A 17,744-nucleotide genomic window follows, 5' to 3' on the forward strand; every position below is an offset into this window, starting at 1 on the left:
TAACTCTATATCCATGTGGAGTAACAAGTGTCTTGAGTCCTGTTTAGTGTCTGCTTGTTCGTCTGTGTCTGATTCTGTGTTTCTAGAGGAGGCAGTGGATTTGTCTAACGTGCCCGTTGAATACCTCGACCTGAAGGAGGTGTTCAGTAAGTCCCGTGCTGCTTCTCTTCCTCCGCATCGTCCCTATGACTGTGCAATAGAATTATTGCCAGGTGAGTCTCCGCCTAAAGGCAAGTTATATTCACTCTCTGTTCCTGAGAGGGAGGCTATGGAGAGTTACATCTCTGATTCTCTGGCATCTGGATTCATTCGTCCTTCCTCTTCTCCAGCGGGGGCGGGGTTCTTCTTTGTGGGGAAGAAGGACGGATCTCTGCGTCCTTGCATTGATTACCGTGGGTTGAATAACATCACAGTGAAGAATACCTATCCCTTACCATTGATGTCCTCAGCCTTTGAAAGGTTACAGGGAGCATCCGTGTTCACTAAGTTGGATTTACGTAATGCATATCATTTGGTTCGCATAAGGGGGGGGGGACGAATGGAAGACCGCGTTTAACACCCCCAGAGGGCACTTCGAATATTTGGTCATGCCTTTTGGGCTATCCAACTCCCCAGCGGTTTTCCAGGCACTCGTCAATGACGTGCTGAGAGATATGATTGATCAGTTCATATATGTTTACCTGGATGACATACTGATTTTTCTTCTTCTCTCCAGGAACACGTTCAGCACGTCAGACGAGTGCTTCAGAGGTTGTTGGAGAATGGACTTTTTGTCAAGGCGGAGAAATGCATTTTCATGCACAATCCGTTCCATTCCTAGGTTACATCGTCTCGACTGAAGGTATTCGCATGGATCCTGACAAGGTTAAGGCTGTGGTGGATTGGCCAAGCCCAGATTCCCGTAAGGCCCTACAGAGGGTTTCTGGGATTCGCCAATTTCTACCGGCGTTTCGTTCGCAACTTTAGTCAGATAGTCGCTCCTCTTACCGCCTTAACCTCCCCCAGAGTGACGTTCAGGTGGTCCGATACAGCCGAGGCTGCATTCGCCAAACTCAAGAGCCGCTTTGTTTCGGCTCCCATCCTCATAGCTCCCGATCCCTCGCGTCAGTTCGTGGTGGAGGTGGACGCTTCAGAGGTGGGGGTAGGTGCGGTACTTTCCCAACGTTCCTCTTCTGATGACAAGATGCACCCTTGCGCGTTCCTTTCCCATCGGTTATCACCTGCGGAACGCAACTACGACATTGGCAACAGAGAGTTGTTGGCAGTGAAGTTAGCACTGGAGGAGTGGCGCCATTGGTTAGAGGGTTCGGGGGTACCTTTTATAGTTTGGACCGATCACAAGAATTTGGAATATATCAGAACCGCCAAGCGACTCAACTCCAGGCAGGCGCGGTGGGCACTCTTTTCGGACGTTTTGACTTCTCTCTCTCGTATCGCCCGGGTTCCAAGAATGTCAAACCCGATTCCCTTTCTCGCATTTTTGACCATTCCGAACGCCCATCCACTCCCGAGTGCATCCTACCCGGGACCCTAGTGGTCTCCACACTCACATGGGAGGTTGAATCGAGGGTCAAAACGGCCTTAGAAGGGGTAACGCCTCCGCCCGGTTGCCCGCCTAATCGGTTGTTTGTGCCGGAGGGTGTCGGTCCGATGTTATTCGGTGGGGGCATTGCTCCAACGTAGCGTGTCATCCAGGAGTCAGCCGCACTAGCTTTTGGTTAAGCAACGCTTTTGGTGGCCACTGATGGCTCGTGACATTCACAGTTTTGTCTTGGCTTGCTCGGTTTGTGCCACTGGGAAGACTTCTAATCGACCCCCAGATGGGTTACTCCAACCGCTGTCGGTCCCTTCGAGACCCTGGTCCCACATCGTGCTAGATTTTGTTACCGCCCTTCCGCCCTCCCAGGGCAAGACGGTTGTTTTGACCGTGGTGGACCGGTTCTCGAAGGCGGCTCATTTTATTCCCTTGCCTAAATTACCATCTGCCAAGGAGACAGCGGTAACTGTCGTGGATCACGTCTTTCGCTTACATGGCCTGCCGATGGACGTAGTTTCTGACAGGGGGCCCCAATTTGTGTCCAAGTTTTGGCAAGAGTTTTGTAGGTTACTGGGAGCGAGTGTCAGCCTGTCTTCAGGGTTTCATCCCCAGAGCAATGGTCAAACGGAGAGGGCCAACCAAGATTTGGAGAGAGTGTTGCGATGTTTGGTTTCTAAGAATCCCTCTTCCTGGAGTCAACAACTCTCTATGGTTGAGTACGCTCACAATTCGTTGCCAGTGGCAGCCACGGGTCTCTCTCCGTTTGAGTGTAGTTTAGGTTACCAGCCACCTATCTTTCCCAGTACGGAGTCCGAGGTCACTGTTCCCTCCGCTCACGCTTTCATCCAGAGGTGCCGTCACGCATGGAGCAGAGCCCGTGAGACTCTTCTCCGGGTGGGGGCGCGCACCAAGGCTAAGGCCGATCGCCACCGGTCGAATCCTCCGGTATACGTCGTTGGCCAAAGAGTGTGGCTTTCTACTAAGAACATTCCACTCCGATCCGTTTCGAACAAGCTTGCCCCCAAATTTATCGGCCCGTTCAAAGTCACCAGGATCATTAGTCCGGTGGCGGTCCGGCTCAAGCTTCCTCCGGCGTACAGGAGAATTCATCCTACCTTTCATGTGTCTAAAATAAAACCTGTGTTTCAGGCACGCCGGTCCCGGTTCCCCCGCCGCCACGACTTGTTGATGGGGAACCCACCTTTTCTGTCAATCGTATTTTGGACTCTAGAAGGAGGGGACGCGGATTCCAGTACCTGGTGGACTGGGAGGGTTACGGCCCGGAGGAGAGAAGTTGGGTACCTGCTAGGGACATTCTGGATCACTCCCTTATCGATGATTTCAATCGACAGGTAAATTCACCTGGGAACGCCAAGAGGCGTTCCTAGGGGGGGGGGGTATTGTCACGGTTCATGAATCCACTGCCTCCCTTTCTCTTTCTCTCTCTCTCTCTCTCTCCCGTGTTTGTGTGGGCGTGGTTCCCAATCTCGGCCTGATTGTCTGCGCCAGCTGGAACCACTTATCTTCCCTTTATATGTTCTGTAACCAGTGTTTCTTGTTGTCAGATCGTTGTTACTTCCCTGAGGTTGTGTCGTGTGTCCGTGCTCATCTCTCGCCGCCCTTGTGTGGATTATCTGCTGTGCTCCTTCCTACCCATCCGGACACACTCCCCTGGATTTCTCAGCACGCTATCATCGGAAGATGCGCCCTAGTCCCTGGGTCGGATTCCGTCTGAGTACAGTCTGTCTGTCCTGTTGCTGCTGTAAACTGTATTCATTAAACCATCGTTGCTTGCATCTTGCATCCGCCTCTGTATTGTCACAGTTTCATCATAGCTCTTGCTGGTTTTTGTGACTGCACTGTGACTGAAGAAACTTTAAAAGATCTTGAAATTTTCCAGATAGACTGACCTTCATGTCTTAAAGTAATGATGGACTGTTGTTTCTCTTTGCTTATTTGAGCTTTTCTTGCCATAATATGGACTTCTATTCTGTATACCAACCCTACCTTGTCGCAACACAATCCTCCAACACATTAAGAAGGAAAGAAATTCCACAAATTAACTTTTAACAAGGGACACCTTTTAATTGAAATGCATTCCAGGTCATGAAGCTGGTTGAGAGAATCTTTCACAGGGGTGGCTACGTTGAAGAATCTCAAATATATTTAGATTTGTTTTACACTTTTTTGGTTACTACATAATTCCATATGTTATTTCATAGTTTTGAAGTCTTCACTATTATTGTACAATAAAGAAAATACAAATAAAACCCTGGAATGAGTATGTGTCCAAACTTGACTGGTAAATGTTTTATAAATCATTAGGCCTTCTCTGAAGGCCCTCAGTGTTCCCACTGCCTGGAGATGTCAGGAGTCTTCTAGCTACAGAATGAAGCACACGGAGTTAATTGTATTAGCAATTTATAGTTGAGTTAATTAAGGTGCATTTTTCTTAAATAACCTTTTGTTTTAGATTAGCTCATCAATTACTGATCGTTTTAATCTAGTCATTTTTTTACCTTCAATATTGAAAGTGGATGAGAAATTTGACTTTTTGCCATCAACAAAATCTAGAGCCAGCTGATTTTCATTTTTCATTTGAATTCCTGCATTGAATACCTGCTTTGGACACCTGCATTGAAGTGATTAACCTATTATCTTCTGGAGGACCACAAAGTACAGGAATGGGGGACACACATCTTTTAATCAGGATTCCGTCATGGTCACAAGAGGATTAAGCAAACCCTTAGTAAGGAACTCAAAATGGGTCCTCAACTTGGAATCCAACAGCAGACTGCAAGATGGTACTAAATCCATTCATAAGCCAAAAGAGTCCACACAGATCTGTGTCTCCCTGTCTTCCCCTACCGCAGCTGAATGTTGTGATGTTGACCCACTCCACTCGCCAGTCCCCACTTCATTTGCCAGTCACCTGGCAATTTTGTTGTTTTTAATACTCGATCCCTGAACAACTAAGCCCTACTCATCAGTGACATTGTGGACAAATGTATTGATGTTCTGTGCCAAATAGACATGCAACCACCCAATTACTATTACCTGCTTAACTATCGTGTTTACCTTGACAAACCTCATGCTGTGGGTCGTAGGTGAGCTTGCTGTCCTTCATCAGTCTGACTTGAAGATCAAAGTCACACCTGTATTGCAGGTAACATTTCAATGCATAGCCTGTACATTATCTGGCCCTCAATAAATGTTTATAGTACCAATTTACCGGCCACCTAAAACCTCTAGTCTTCCTCTCTGAGTTAGCTGAGTGCCTAACATCGGTCTGCTCCTTGTGTCCTGCAACACAATTGCTAGGGGACTGATGGATGTGCTTTTGACAGAAACTTTATGGCCCTGTTGAATTGCTTCAACTTCACACAGCATGTCAACTACCCCACCAATGTACTTTCCCTTGTGTGCACAACTGCCATGGCTCCCTCCAACCTCTCAGGTCTGGAAATACCCATCTCTGACCACAAGGCCATACTGTTCAGTGTGTCCGCCCCCATGCCCAAGCCTACCAACAAGTGCACAATTTCCTACAGAAATAGCTAAAAGGATCCACACTGCTGACCTAATGGATCTACTGCAATCACATGACACCACTGACCCTAATGTATCTGCAGTGACTGACCTGCTGGCTCATTACAACAGTGAGCAAGCTCTCCTCCCACCTGGATGTTCTGGCCCCCCTTAAAATAAGGGTGGTCTCCAACATCCCAATGCCAGGGTACACTCCTGCCATGAAAGCCAAAGGATGACAACTAGAACAGCGCTACAAACAGACAGGGCTCATCGTCCAGAAGGAGGCCTACAAAAAAAAAACACGTACACAAGGACTCACTTGCCACAATAAAATCTGCCTATTTCTCCAACATCATAAGGAATGAACAAGGAAACCCAATACTGCTTTTCTCAAACAACAACAAACTTCTCCGCCCACTGGACAAACCCTCTCTCACAATCAACACCGACCTCTGACAGTTTTCTGGCCTCCTTTCAAAACAAAGTGAAGGCCATCTACCAATAGCTGCAACAGTCTCACCCTTCATCTGCCCCCCGCCCCCCAGGACTACCTGACTCACCACCTGAGAACAGACTTAAAGTACATGTTTCACTATAACCCCCCCCCTAAAAAACAATGAGTAGTGCATATATATGTATGAATCTGTTATGTCACTTGTTTTTTCAATCTGACATTGTGAATTGGGGATATAAATCGATTATATACTTCTGGGCTGCACGTGCACCATAAAGAAATGAACTAGAACGTTGTCCATGCTTGACGAAGATTCAGGTGAATACTTTTGGAACAATGAGCTTAAGGAATACTTTTTGACTGCACTAGATTGCAGTGTGTGAGTGGGTTTCTTCTGACAATGAAGTACCGGACTATAGCCATATTGTTTTGAACCTAGAAGAAGACCTATAGACAGGAGTAGATGGAGTCAGCCGACGTTGGCTAACGCAATGTCTAGTTTGTAGCTTAGCCATACTTCTCTGACCGAGTGAGTGTCTGATAACTGCCTAGTTGGTTAGCTAGCTAAGTGTAAAACGCAGCTAACTACAATTATCAGCTGCTGCTGCTGGACGTTTGTCAGCACCACCGGAGAATGAGCCCGCAGCTAATGTTATAGAGAATGGGTCTGGGGTTACAGTCGAGACTGAGAGGGAAAAGAGCCTAAGGCATTATAGGTTTTACCGGGGAAGTTAATATTTTAATTGAAGATGACACTAATTGTAGACCATGTTCAAATATAGGTGAACAATTTGTCATGAATGGTTGTACTAAAAAGTGGAATGAGGCCAATAATGATCATATTTGACAACACAACTGCTTAGCTAACTTGATAACTGAGCCCCACCACCTCAGCGCAACGTTCTTAATATAACTATTTGTTATCACATAGGGCCATTTTTGCTCTAGGTTGCAGGAAATACCAGTTACAGGTGTTAAAAACGTTGAGTTCGAACAAAAAGAGCCGTTAAAAAAAAAAGAGCCGTTCGTTCGCAAAAGAACCCATCGCTAGTCTTTATATTCTGCATTTTCTTCTCTACTCCTTCAGGCATTCTAAATGCAAGTTGAGTGATTTAAAAGTGCAGGACATCTTCCTGTAAGTGGGCTTCCAACAGAGATTGGATATCACATTACAAACCAGCATATAATTTGTCACTAAGAAATATTCAAATAAGGCTTCAAACCCTTATAACTCAAAGGAAGTAAACTGAAAGAGAAATGTACTCTGCTGTAGTTGATTGTTAATTCCAAACACAGAAAAGTGTAAAATAGGGATATGATAAAAATAAAAATCAATTCTACTGAAGAGGAAAATGGCCATTGGAGTTAAATTGAATCAACTCTGAGAGTTGGATATTTACACAATTGTGTCGTTTTAACTCCAAAAATAACACCATGACCAGAGTAGTTTTAACACAAAATGAGGGTGAGACCATAGTGTTACATTTGACACCACATACATTAACTTGTGATTTGACTGTGTGCAATGAAGTGTTTTAAATACAAAAGTTTTTTAAAAATATATACATTCATAAAGATTACACACTGTGTAATCACACTGATTACACACAATGATAAGAGTCATGACATGATAGACTATGACAAGAATCAGCTTTAATTTGTGCAAGTAAATAGAGCAAAGATTGCAACATGGTATACTGCATTTACAATGTACTGTAACTTACAACACTCTGGTCTGCTAAACAAACACACTATGCACAATACACCACATACCATTGACTTTACAGGAACTGCTCTACAGTATCAGGAATTTTCTCAAGATCGCAGTATCAGTTCCCAACATAAGGTGACACCCACATCCTCCCTTGTACATCCTCTCTATGAGTCTGCTTTGTGTGTCCCCAGTCCTTATCATTAGCTCCATTTCACTCGTATTAGTCCAGACCATACCCCACCTCCCCACTGGTGATTTGGTAGAGAAGTCTTGAATTACCCCCTGCAATGTCAAAAAAGTACATCCTGTCTAGAGCTCAGTGGCTCCTGCCTTCCTCCAGGTCGCCCATAGAGGGATTGAAGCACACGTCCAGTTTGCGACGGAGACGGGCCTTGAGCATCAAGCGGCGTTTCACACCGGTTGAGGTGGACTCTTGGTACTTGAGCTTGGCATAGTAGTCTGAGAACTTGTTGAAGAGGAGAGAGATGGGCATGCCATTGAGAATGATGCCGAAGAAGATGCAGGAGAATGCCACCACGCGGCCAGGAAGGGATACGGGCACCACGTCCCCATAACCCACTTGGGAGATGCTCACCTGTAATGCGGGGTTAGAGGGACACACTCTCAGAGCTTGACTTCCTCTGTCGTTGTCAACATGTTTTATGTTAATAATGACACTATGGTTATAACAGTAGTATGTAGTGAAGATAGTTTGGAAGGAAGTCTCAAGATTGAAGTATTAACATTATTGTCATTTACCTTGGTTGTGTTATTTGATATCTTGTTTTAACCTTTTGTTTTGTCCCTTAGAGGTAATGGTCAAATTAAACTTGTCCCTGAAAAATTACTGTTAGCATATAGGAGGTGGAAATGGTATGGAATGTCAGATTCAATACAATAGAGACTAAGGAAGTGAATGTAAAAATTGCAAAGTTGCACAATTGTGTAATACATATCAAATGATCCATGAGGATCTGCAACAAAATACTGCTCTTCAACTTTCCCCACAAGTCCAAAATGCCGTGACAAGAACAGTATAATTGCAATTCAGTTTGTATTTCACATGTACTAGGATTACATCAGAGAGTACTAATCCTTTAAGTATTTAATCTGAATCTAAACTTGATATACAGTACATTGGGCCGCACACAAACATGATATGCTTCTCTGTTGTCACACAAGAGAAATGCTGGTTTGAAATTAGTTCTCATGGGTTTTATATAGGGGGAAGAGATGATTAGGGGAGGAAATAACACCCCTATGCTGAGTATGTAACTACAGAGGGAGTGTTGGTTATTTCTCAACAATATGAAAAACGGTATTTATGTTGTACTTTTCAAACAACATATTTTAAGGTTAGATGTAGCATCAAGGACAAAGTCAAGTAAGTCAACCAAAAGCTACATACATAGTATAATTTACATTCATATCTGAGTACAAGTTTGGGTACTCACAGTCGCCCACCACCAGGTATCAGGAATACTCCTGAATGGAGAGCCTTCGACATCCCGTTCTACCGAATGCAGGAGGGCAGAGAACATGAAAATGCCCATGGCGATGAAGAGGAAAAGGCAACACACCTGCTGGTAGCACTGGCGCAGGGTGAACCCAAACGCCCTCATGCCCGTGGAGTGACGGGCCAGCTTCAGGATGCGAAAGATGCGCATCAGCTTGACAACTTTGAGCACTTTGCTGACCTTGCTGACACGAGCCAGGGTTTTGAGATCTTCCTGGGCACTGAGGTCCTCCACGTTGGCAAACGCTTCAAATATCAGCTGGATAAAGTAGGGCATGACGGCCACCAGGTCCACCAAGTTCAGGGAGCTTTTGACGAAGTGCTTTATGTCACAAGTCGTAACAAGGCGCATGAAGTACTCGATTGTGAAGAAGAGAATAGAGAAAATCTCTACCCATTCCAGGTAGGTCTTGCCAGAGAGGGTGTGGGTCCTCAGTTCCTTCACAGTGTTGAGGGTCATAGCCACGATGGAGATGAGCACCAGGAGGCTAGAGAAAACTGCAAAGGATTTGGCCGACAGCGAGGAGTAAGGGTTTTCCATCAGGTCCCAGAGGTCTTTGCGAATTCCACCCAGGAACATGGTCTTGTAGCCTTCCTCATCATGCTTTATCTCGATCTCCGCTAAGAGTTCCTTTTCCACCTTCAGATTGTCCCGGAGTTCATCCACCTTCTCCTCAAACAGGATACGGCAACAGCGCTGGGTGTCATTCCAGCTCAGGCCCCAGTACTGCATCTCCTCCTCGAAGTTGATAGGGCACAGTTCCTGCATCACCCACAGAACGCCACTGCTGTAGAAATGAAAGATGTAGTAAAAGAAAGTTGGGTCGCGATCGAAGAAGAACTCGTTGCTGAGCACCGAGTAGTCATCGCACAGAGTGAGCTGTTTGACGCGGTCTGTGCACAGGGCCAAGGAGCCTATCCGTGTGCGAGGGAATCTGACGGCCATCTTCTTGGGAATGTGAAAGACTTTTCCCCCTACGTTGATGTTAATGTTATGTTGTGGTCTCAACGTCTCTTTTTGGTGTCTTGGGATCTGGCCCTCAGGAGCAGGGCTGTCCAGGTGTTCCAAAGAGTTCCATGGCTTAACAGAACTGCCCTGGGAGAAATAGAAGGCCTTCTCTTCCTCAATGGACTGTGAGAAACTGGCTCCCAGCACATTGATGGTAGAGCGTCGCTCTTTCAGCTTAGTCTTTAGCTGAGCACTATTAGCATCCATGATGCACTTTCAAGACACTTTTGTTAGGTTTTCTGTGAGTGCTGGCTGTTAATTGTGCATAGAAACCAACCAGTCCCAAATGGGATAACAATAGCGCACAAGAATATTAGAAAACACAAAGGCAATTTACGCAGTTTCAACACTCAGAAGTGCGAGTCGTATCAACCAGGGTGCAGTCTTCATCAGACGTTAACAGAAGAACAAGGGAGGAAACACTGCCGGAAAAAAAGCTCCATTGACTCAGTGCACCTTGCCGAGCCACCTGAAGCTTCTTATAAAAATCATCTAGGCCCAGTTATCCCATTCAGTGGCATTACTTCGTGCAGTACTTCTCATTTGTGGTCCTGTAAGTCCAAAGGGCAACAAGCGGAAGAACAAAGCCTCCTTTTCTTCTCCTGATGAGGACCGTTATGTGGGGAAGAAGAGTAAAAGTCATTTGAGCAGAAGATCCATGAGGCTCTGATCTAATCTCATTGCTGCCCTTCCTCTTTCTTAAAGCAGTTATAAATAGGAGGGACAGGGGGAGATTAGTGCACACGTTCATGTGGAGATTTTGAACTTGGAAGAGGACGCTGGCTTCAACACTTGCACAAGGCTGTCACTAACACTTTGTCAACTGCTCTTTCTAAAGAAACGTGGTTTCCATCCAGAACCAACCCATGTCGTCTCTACTTCCTAGACACTTCATGTTGATCCAAAAGTGGATAGGGTTAAGCAATTTGGTAGTGAGAAGATAAGTTTGTCTGTTTCCACAGAAATTGTCATTAGAAACTCATTACAGGTCATAAAATACACATGTACAGAACATGGTAGATGCCAGATCCACTTTGCCCTCTGATTAGGCTAAGGAGGAATGTGCCTTCCTGCTGAAACATATCCATTCCTTTCAGATCTACACAAGTTCTTAGTGTAGGAACTAGGAGTTGTATCTGAACAGGGCCAGTCAGATTCCAGAGCCTAGTGTAGGGGCTACGGGTTGTGTCTGAACGGGGCCACAAGTCATTTCTCTTACACTCACTGTATTGTTCTCTCACCGATTACGTTTCACATCCTGAACCAGTTAACCAATCTTCCTCAAACAATGGCCGCTAAATTTTCTTTATTCAGATTTGAATTATGGAAATCGTATAATAATCTGGTCTAATTTAATTCTTACTGGGAACATTGTAGTTGTAGTTGTAGTTTCCGTTTGTGGCAAGATGAGGGGCAGAATGCAGCCATAGATAGCATAGCAGTCATTGGTGCCAATTTGTTACTTGTTTATTATTTCACCTAAATTTATACAGGTAAATCAATTAAGAACAATGAGGTCAATAATTCATTCAATCATTCAGTAATCCCCGCCACCGTAATCCACTCTACTGGACCTGATTGTGCATCCTCAGAAAACTACTTAACCTGGATACCCTTTCGCCTCAGAAGACTTGAGGTCAAAAGTCCAACAGTCACCTAAGGCTATACATTTAGAAGACAGCCATGCACAAATTAACTATGGTAATGTTTGCCAGGTTGATGTTCAACTGCCCTGTGATAATAAAAAGTATTACTCGAAGTGATAGCTTTACAATGCTTCTGTATCTTGTTTCCGACGACATCTATTACATTGGGGCGGCAGGGTAGCCTAGTGGTTAGAGCGTTGGACTAGTAACCGGAAGGTTGCAAGTTCAAACCCCCTCAAACAAGGTACAAATCTGTCGTTCTGCCCCTGAACAGGCAATTAACCCACTGTTCCTAGGCTGTCATTGAAAATAAGAATTTGTTCTTAACTGACTTGCCTAGTTAAATAAAGGTAAAAAAAATTGTAATCCAAAGCTGCTTGTTCATTTCCTTTATCTGAACTAATAAGGAAGTAAGGGAATTAAGGCGCAGCTCTGCTCTCTGCTCATAATTCTTGTCATGTCTGGTTTAAAGGCAACCACATTATTCACTGTACAAAGCAATTGTACATTCAAAATGTATCGTCATTATTGCAATTGCAGGATCAAGCCTTTTATCAATTAAGGTGATAAGATATATTATTTGCCAACTATGAAAGATAGCATATTAGTTAATGAAATCACCTCATGGAATATGGAGAAAGCTATTTTATTTCATTTCAATTAAATAAACTCAACTGTCAACAAGTAAAGATGAACTGAAAGACTATTCAAAAGTAACCACAAAAACGGTCAGGTTTCAATAACGGCAGTCCTTCCAAAAATAAATAGAACCTCCATTCAAAACATAAATGCAGCTCACTCAGTAGTTAAGAATCTAAAGAAAAAACAAATAAGAATGCCTAAGATTAAACACAGGACAACAAATCATTTACAATAATCAAAAGGCAAACAATTGTTTTTCAAAGAAGGCATAGCAACTGATCTAAACAACGCAGACCAGTACAAAAAATGACTTGATTACAGTGTTACGTGAATACTCTACTTCAATGTCAGTGCCACATTCTACCCCCTTGTTGTCATTTTATATTAAAACACACCTCAACTTCAGTTGATCCCCAAACACCAGATAAGAGCAGAGATGCATGTGACTAGGAGCAGAATGTACAACCCATGTCTCTGTGTATGGCTGGTTCAGTTGTAAGGCTGGTACATCGTTTTGCATACACTATCAAATGTGGAGTGATAGATACACACACAATGTATCTACATATTAGTCCAAATATGAATTACAAAACTTTCTTTGGACAGAGTAGTCAACTGAGTGTAAAGGGACATTGAGATGTCACAATGAAACTGTATGCATAAGGGATACAGTACCCCAGATAGGCAGAGGTGTCAATCTGTAGCTAAATAACTGATATGCATGAGGACCGCCAAGGCTAGGGACAATTCTAATTAAATTACAGTCAAGTCAGGAAAATCAATAGCTTGGAAAAAAATTCACAGAAAATATTGTTCAAGTCAATTGTACAAGTCATTTTCTAGCCTTCATTGAAACTGAAGTGGAAAGCCACAGTCAAGCGGGAGCACTGCTGGACACCGGTCTCTCTTACGCAAGTGGCTTGGGACACTCAGTTGCAGTCCAAGTCCAGCTTTAGCAGAGTGTCCTGAGGGAGGAGATGGCTGTATACTAGGCATATAGATCACATTCTTCACTTAAGCCCTTTAACAGAGGGCAGTCTGTCAGGTGAGGCACGGTTACGAGACACCAGGGGCCTTGGAGTCAATTAGATTACATTCATTTAATTCATCCTTTAAAATTGGGTTTCCTTAAATTAATATAAAATTATTTAATTTATTCTTCATTCATTCTTCATTCATTCATTGAGATCTATATCGGTTTTAACAAGAATCCCTTAAATAGAAGTTAAAACTCAACTTGATGGAATTAAAACCGAGACATTGCGCATAATGTCAAGTAATAAATTGTATTAAAATTCCTTCACGTGCTACATCAATTAAAAGTACAAATGAACCATATTAGATGCTTCACTGAGGAAAATGTCCCCCCTTGATACTGTCGTGAATAAGCCCACTGACTCATCCTTTTCAATGGCAGGGCTTACCTTTACAGGACACGTCTCAGGGGCCATGTATGAGTGGATCCTGGGACTTTCTCAGGGAGAAATCTTGGAAGGCGAGTGTTCTGGAGGGCTTGAACGCATCCCTCCACCACCACCACCACTGGGCAGAATATAGAGCGGTTAGTTAAGGTAAGATTTTATATTAAACAATTATAAAGTACGCCCACTAATGTATAGTTTAAATGTGTGTTTAAATATGTTAATACATATGTCTTATTAGCCATCGAGAGCTTTGGATTTTAAGGTACTATCTGCAAAAAGATGATTCTGAGATAATTGGCTTTAAAGTTCAGAAACCTTTGTTGGTTTGAATATTGTCAGATTTTTATCTTGTATTCTTTTGAACATTAACAGGGGTATTTTGAGTACTATATTGGTAGAGAAATTTAACAGAACAAGGCTGTCGATAATGAAATTCTGACCAAAATGCAGATAGAACATAGTCAGTCCCAAGCGATCGATATATTAGGCCTTAATTGTGTTCATATTCAAAATCATGATTTACTGGCCAATCCTTAATATAGACATTTATACTGAACAAAAATATAACGCAAGAATTTCAAAGACTTTAATGCGTTACAGTTCATAAGGAAATCAGTCGATTGAAATAAATAAATTAGGCCCTGATCTATGGACCCCCAAAAAAAAAAAAAAAACATTTGGGCCGTGGATAAGAAAACCATTCAGTATCTGGTGTGACCACCGGATGAATGGCACAACAATGGGCCTCAGGATCTGGTCACCGTATCCCTGTGCATTCAAATTGCCATTGATCAAATAAAATTGTTGTCTGTAGCTGATGCCTGCCGATACCATAACCCCACCGCCACCATGTAGCACTCTGCTCACAACTTTGACATCAGCAAACCGCTCGTCCAAGCGATACTATACATGCGGTCTGCGGTTGGACGTACTGCCAAATTCTCTGAAATAACTTGAGGCGGCTTATGCTAGAGAAATGAACATTCAATTCTCTGGCAAAAGCTCTGGTGGACATTTCTGCAGTCAGCATGCCAAATGCATACTCACTCAACATTTGAGACATCTGTGGCATTGTGTGACAAAACTGGATATTTTAGAGTGGCCTTTCATTGCCCCCAGCACAAGGTGTACTGAGTAATGATCATGCTATTTAATAAGCTTCTTCATATGCCACACCTGGCAGGTAGATGGATTATCTTGGCAAAGGAGAAATTCTCACTAACAGGGATGTAAATAAATTTGTGTAGACAAATAAGCTTTTTATGCATATGAAACATGCATAAACATGCAGAAATATGCAGAAACTTTTCTGAAACATTTCTGGGATATTTTCTGGGATATTTTCTGGGATATTTTATTTCAGCTTATGAAACATGTGACCAACACTTTACATATTGCGTTTATATTTTTGTTTGGTGTGTACATTTCTTTATTACAAGAACTAAGGCACGTGTCAAACAAGGGCCATTGGTCGAATTCGGCCCGTGACATTTCTATCTGGCCACGCAATGATTTGTATTGTAAATTCATTTTTGGCCCATGAATGCGCTGCATTGCACAACAAGTCACAGCAAGTACTGCCAACGTGCTGCACTCAAAATGGTAGTGCATTGCCACACCACACACACGAGCCAGCCAGTGCGCTGTATCATGTCACTCACGGCACTTTCCAAGTTTCAGTTCAACGGGTCAATGCTGTAGCCTTCAGAAAATGTTACCTTGGTTGTCAAAAAGTTAAAATTCGTACAGTGCAGTCGGAAAGTATTCAGATCTTTACTTTTTCCACATTTTGTTATATTAAAGCCTTATTCTACAATTGATTAAATAGTCCCCTCCCCCTCAATCTACACACAATACCCCATAATGACAAAGACAAAACTAGTTCAGAAATTTTTGCTAATTTATTAAGAACAAAACATTTAAATATCACATTTATATAATTATTCAGACACTTTACTCAGTACTTTGTTGAAGCACCTTTGGCAGCAATTACAGCCTTGGGTGAAACTTCCAGAACGACTACCATCTCAGCAGCACTCCACCAATCAGGCCTTTAGAGTAGTAGCCAGACAGAAGCCACTCCTCAGTAAAAGGCACATGACAGACGCTTGAAGTTTGCCAAAAAGGAACCGAAAGACTCTCAGACCATGAGAAACAAGATTCTCTGGTTTGATGAAACCAAGATTGAAGTCTTTGGCCTGAATGCCAAGCGTCACGACAGTGAAGCATGGTGGTGGCAGCATCATGCTGTGGGGATGTTTTTCAGCGGCAGGGACTGAGAGACTAGTCAGGATCGAAGCAAAGATGAACAGAGCAAAGTACAGAGAGATCCTTGATTTAAACCTGCTTCAGAGCGCTCAGGACCTCAGACTGGGGCGAAGGGTCACCTTCCAATAGAACAACGACCCTAAGCTTGAGAGGATCTGCAGAGAAGAATGGGAGAAACTCCCCAAATACAGGTGTGCCAAGTACTGAGTGAAGGGTCTGAATATATATGTAAATGGGATATCAGTTTATTTGAACTACATTTGTAAAAAAAAATATTAAAAATATTAAAAAATTTAAAAAAATATTGAGAAAAAAACGATTTAATCAATTATAGAATAAGGCTGTAATGTAACAAAATGTGGAAAAAGTCAGGAGTCTGAATAATTTCCAAAGGCACTGTAAAATGCTGTATTAACTACTTATATAGACCGATAAACTACAAATTAGTGGCCAATGTGTACCTATCACATATCATTTGAATCTTTCCTTACATCTGATTGATATGATATTTTGTACAGTTCCACAGATGAGATATATACATACACCATAAGAGACATCTGTGTGACAAATGCTGGATTAATTGCTAAAAACCCACCTATTTTTTTCCTTTATTTTACTAGGCAAGTCAGTTAAGAACAAATGAACTTAATTGTTACCCAAAAATGATTTTATTGGGATAAAAACTGCTGCACTGAACCTTTAGCTAATAACCACCCTTCATTCCACTTCTGCATACTCACCATCACCTGTTGGAGAAACGCAGGTGAAGCTGGGAGAGCCTGTTCCAGAGAAAAGGTATGGCACACACTCATATGGAGAAACTCTACTGGTATTCCCACATACAGCAGAGCCTGGAAACATAAGTGATATACCATCAGTCAAATAACATGACAAACTGGGGTTGACTAAGCGTTTGTGCCCTGAAAACATCACACAGTTCACTCCATGGGCTGAAAGACAAACCTTTTGGTTGAAGAACTGGGTGAACGAGTTCACCAGGGAAAGCGTACCAGGGAAAGCGATATTGGGCAGGATGACTCTGTAGAGGCTGCCATTGTGCATGTCAGCACAACAGATTGAGTGAGTGGCCTGTTCACTCCAGTATACATGTCCCTAATAGAGAAGTGAGAGAGCAGTGAACAAACATTTGGCAACATCCAGAATACCACACTTCAGAGTGTATTAACGTTTACATTTCAGTCATTTAGCAGACGCTCTTATCCAGAGCGACTTACAATTAAGCAGACTGTACCAGGTTTTCCACTAGGATTTTGCTTGTGTTTAGCTCCAACTCAAGTCCTTAACGATTACAAGCATACCCACACTATGATGCAGCCACCACTATATGCTTGAAAATATGGCGACTGGTATTCAGTAATGTATTGTATTTGCCCCAAACATAACACTTTGTATTCAGGACAAAGGGTTAATTGCTTTGCCAGTTTTTTTGCAGTATTACATTAGTGCCTTGTTGCAAACAGGATGCATGTTTCAGAATATTTTTATTCTGTACAGGCATCCTTTTCACACTGTCAATTAGGTTAGTATTGTAGAGTAAGTACAATGTTGATCTATCTTCAGTGTTCTATCACAGCCATTTAACTCTAACTTTTAAAAAGGCACCATTGGCCTCATGGTGAAATCCCTGAGCGGTTGCCTTCCTCTCTGGCGTCGGAGTTAGGAAGAACACCTGTATCTTTGTAGTGACTGGGTGTATTAATACACCATCCAAAGCATAATGAATAACTTCACCATGCTTAAAGGGATATTCAATGTCTGCACACAGTGAGTCCATGCAACTTATTATGTAAATCGTTATTGATATTGGGCAAGATGACTAAAAGGGTCTTCCATTTTGCTTCTCAGTACAATACTGACAAAGTTGATGGGCTGTTCACTCTAGTAAACACAGAGAGAAGTAGGGAAGCCGTGAGCAGCAGAGTGTATGGAACAGTAGTACTTCCACTGAAATGTCAAACATGCTAATTGCTAACCCGTTAGCT

At 42.9% G+C, this 17,744-nt stretch overlaps 1 protein-coding gene across 1 annotated transcript; it reads right to left on the reverse strand.

The window, feature by feature from the left end:
- Window positions 1-7,155: 7,155 nt before the first annotated feature.
- On the reverse strand, window positions 7,156-17,117 carry LOC118401437 (potassium voltage-gated channel subfamily V member 2-like). The gene is made up of 5 exons (XM_035798937.2): window positions 16,705-17,117; window positions 16,482-16,592; window positions 13,474-13,591; window positions 8,691-13,014; window positions 7,156-7,831 (listed from the first exon to the last, which is right to left on the reverse strand). Exons 4-5 carry the CDS (start codon window positions 9,966-9,968, stop codon window positions 7,553-7,555), a joined length of 1,557 nt encoding a protein of 518 aa, XP_035654830.1. The 5' UTR covers window positions 9,969-13,014; window positions 13,474-13,591; window positions 16,482-16,592; window positions 16,705-17,117; the 3' UTR covers window positions 7,156-7,552.
- Window positions 17,118-17,744: the final 627 nt, after the last annotated feature.

The sequence above is a fragment of the Oncorhynchus keta genome, chromosome 22 (genome assembly GCF_023373465.1).
Source record: "Oncorhynchus keta strain PuntledgeMale-10-30-2019 chromosome 22, Oket_V2, whole genome shotgun sequence".
In the NCBI taxonomy this organism is placed as follows: domain Eukaryota; kingdom Metazoa; phylum Chordata; class Actinopteri; order Salmoniformes; family Salmonidae; genus Oncorhynchus; species Oncorhynchus keta.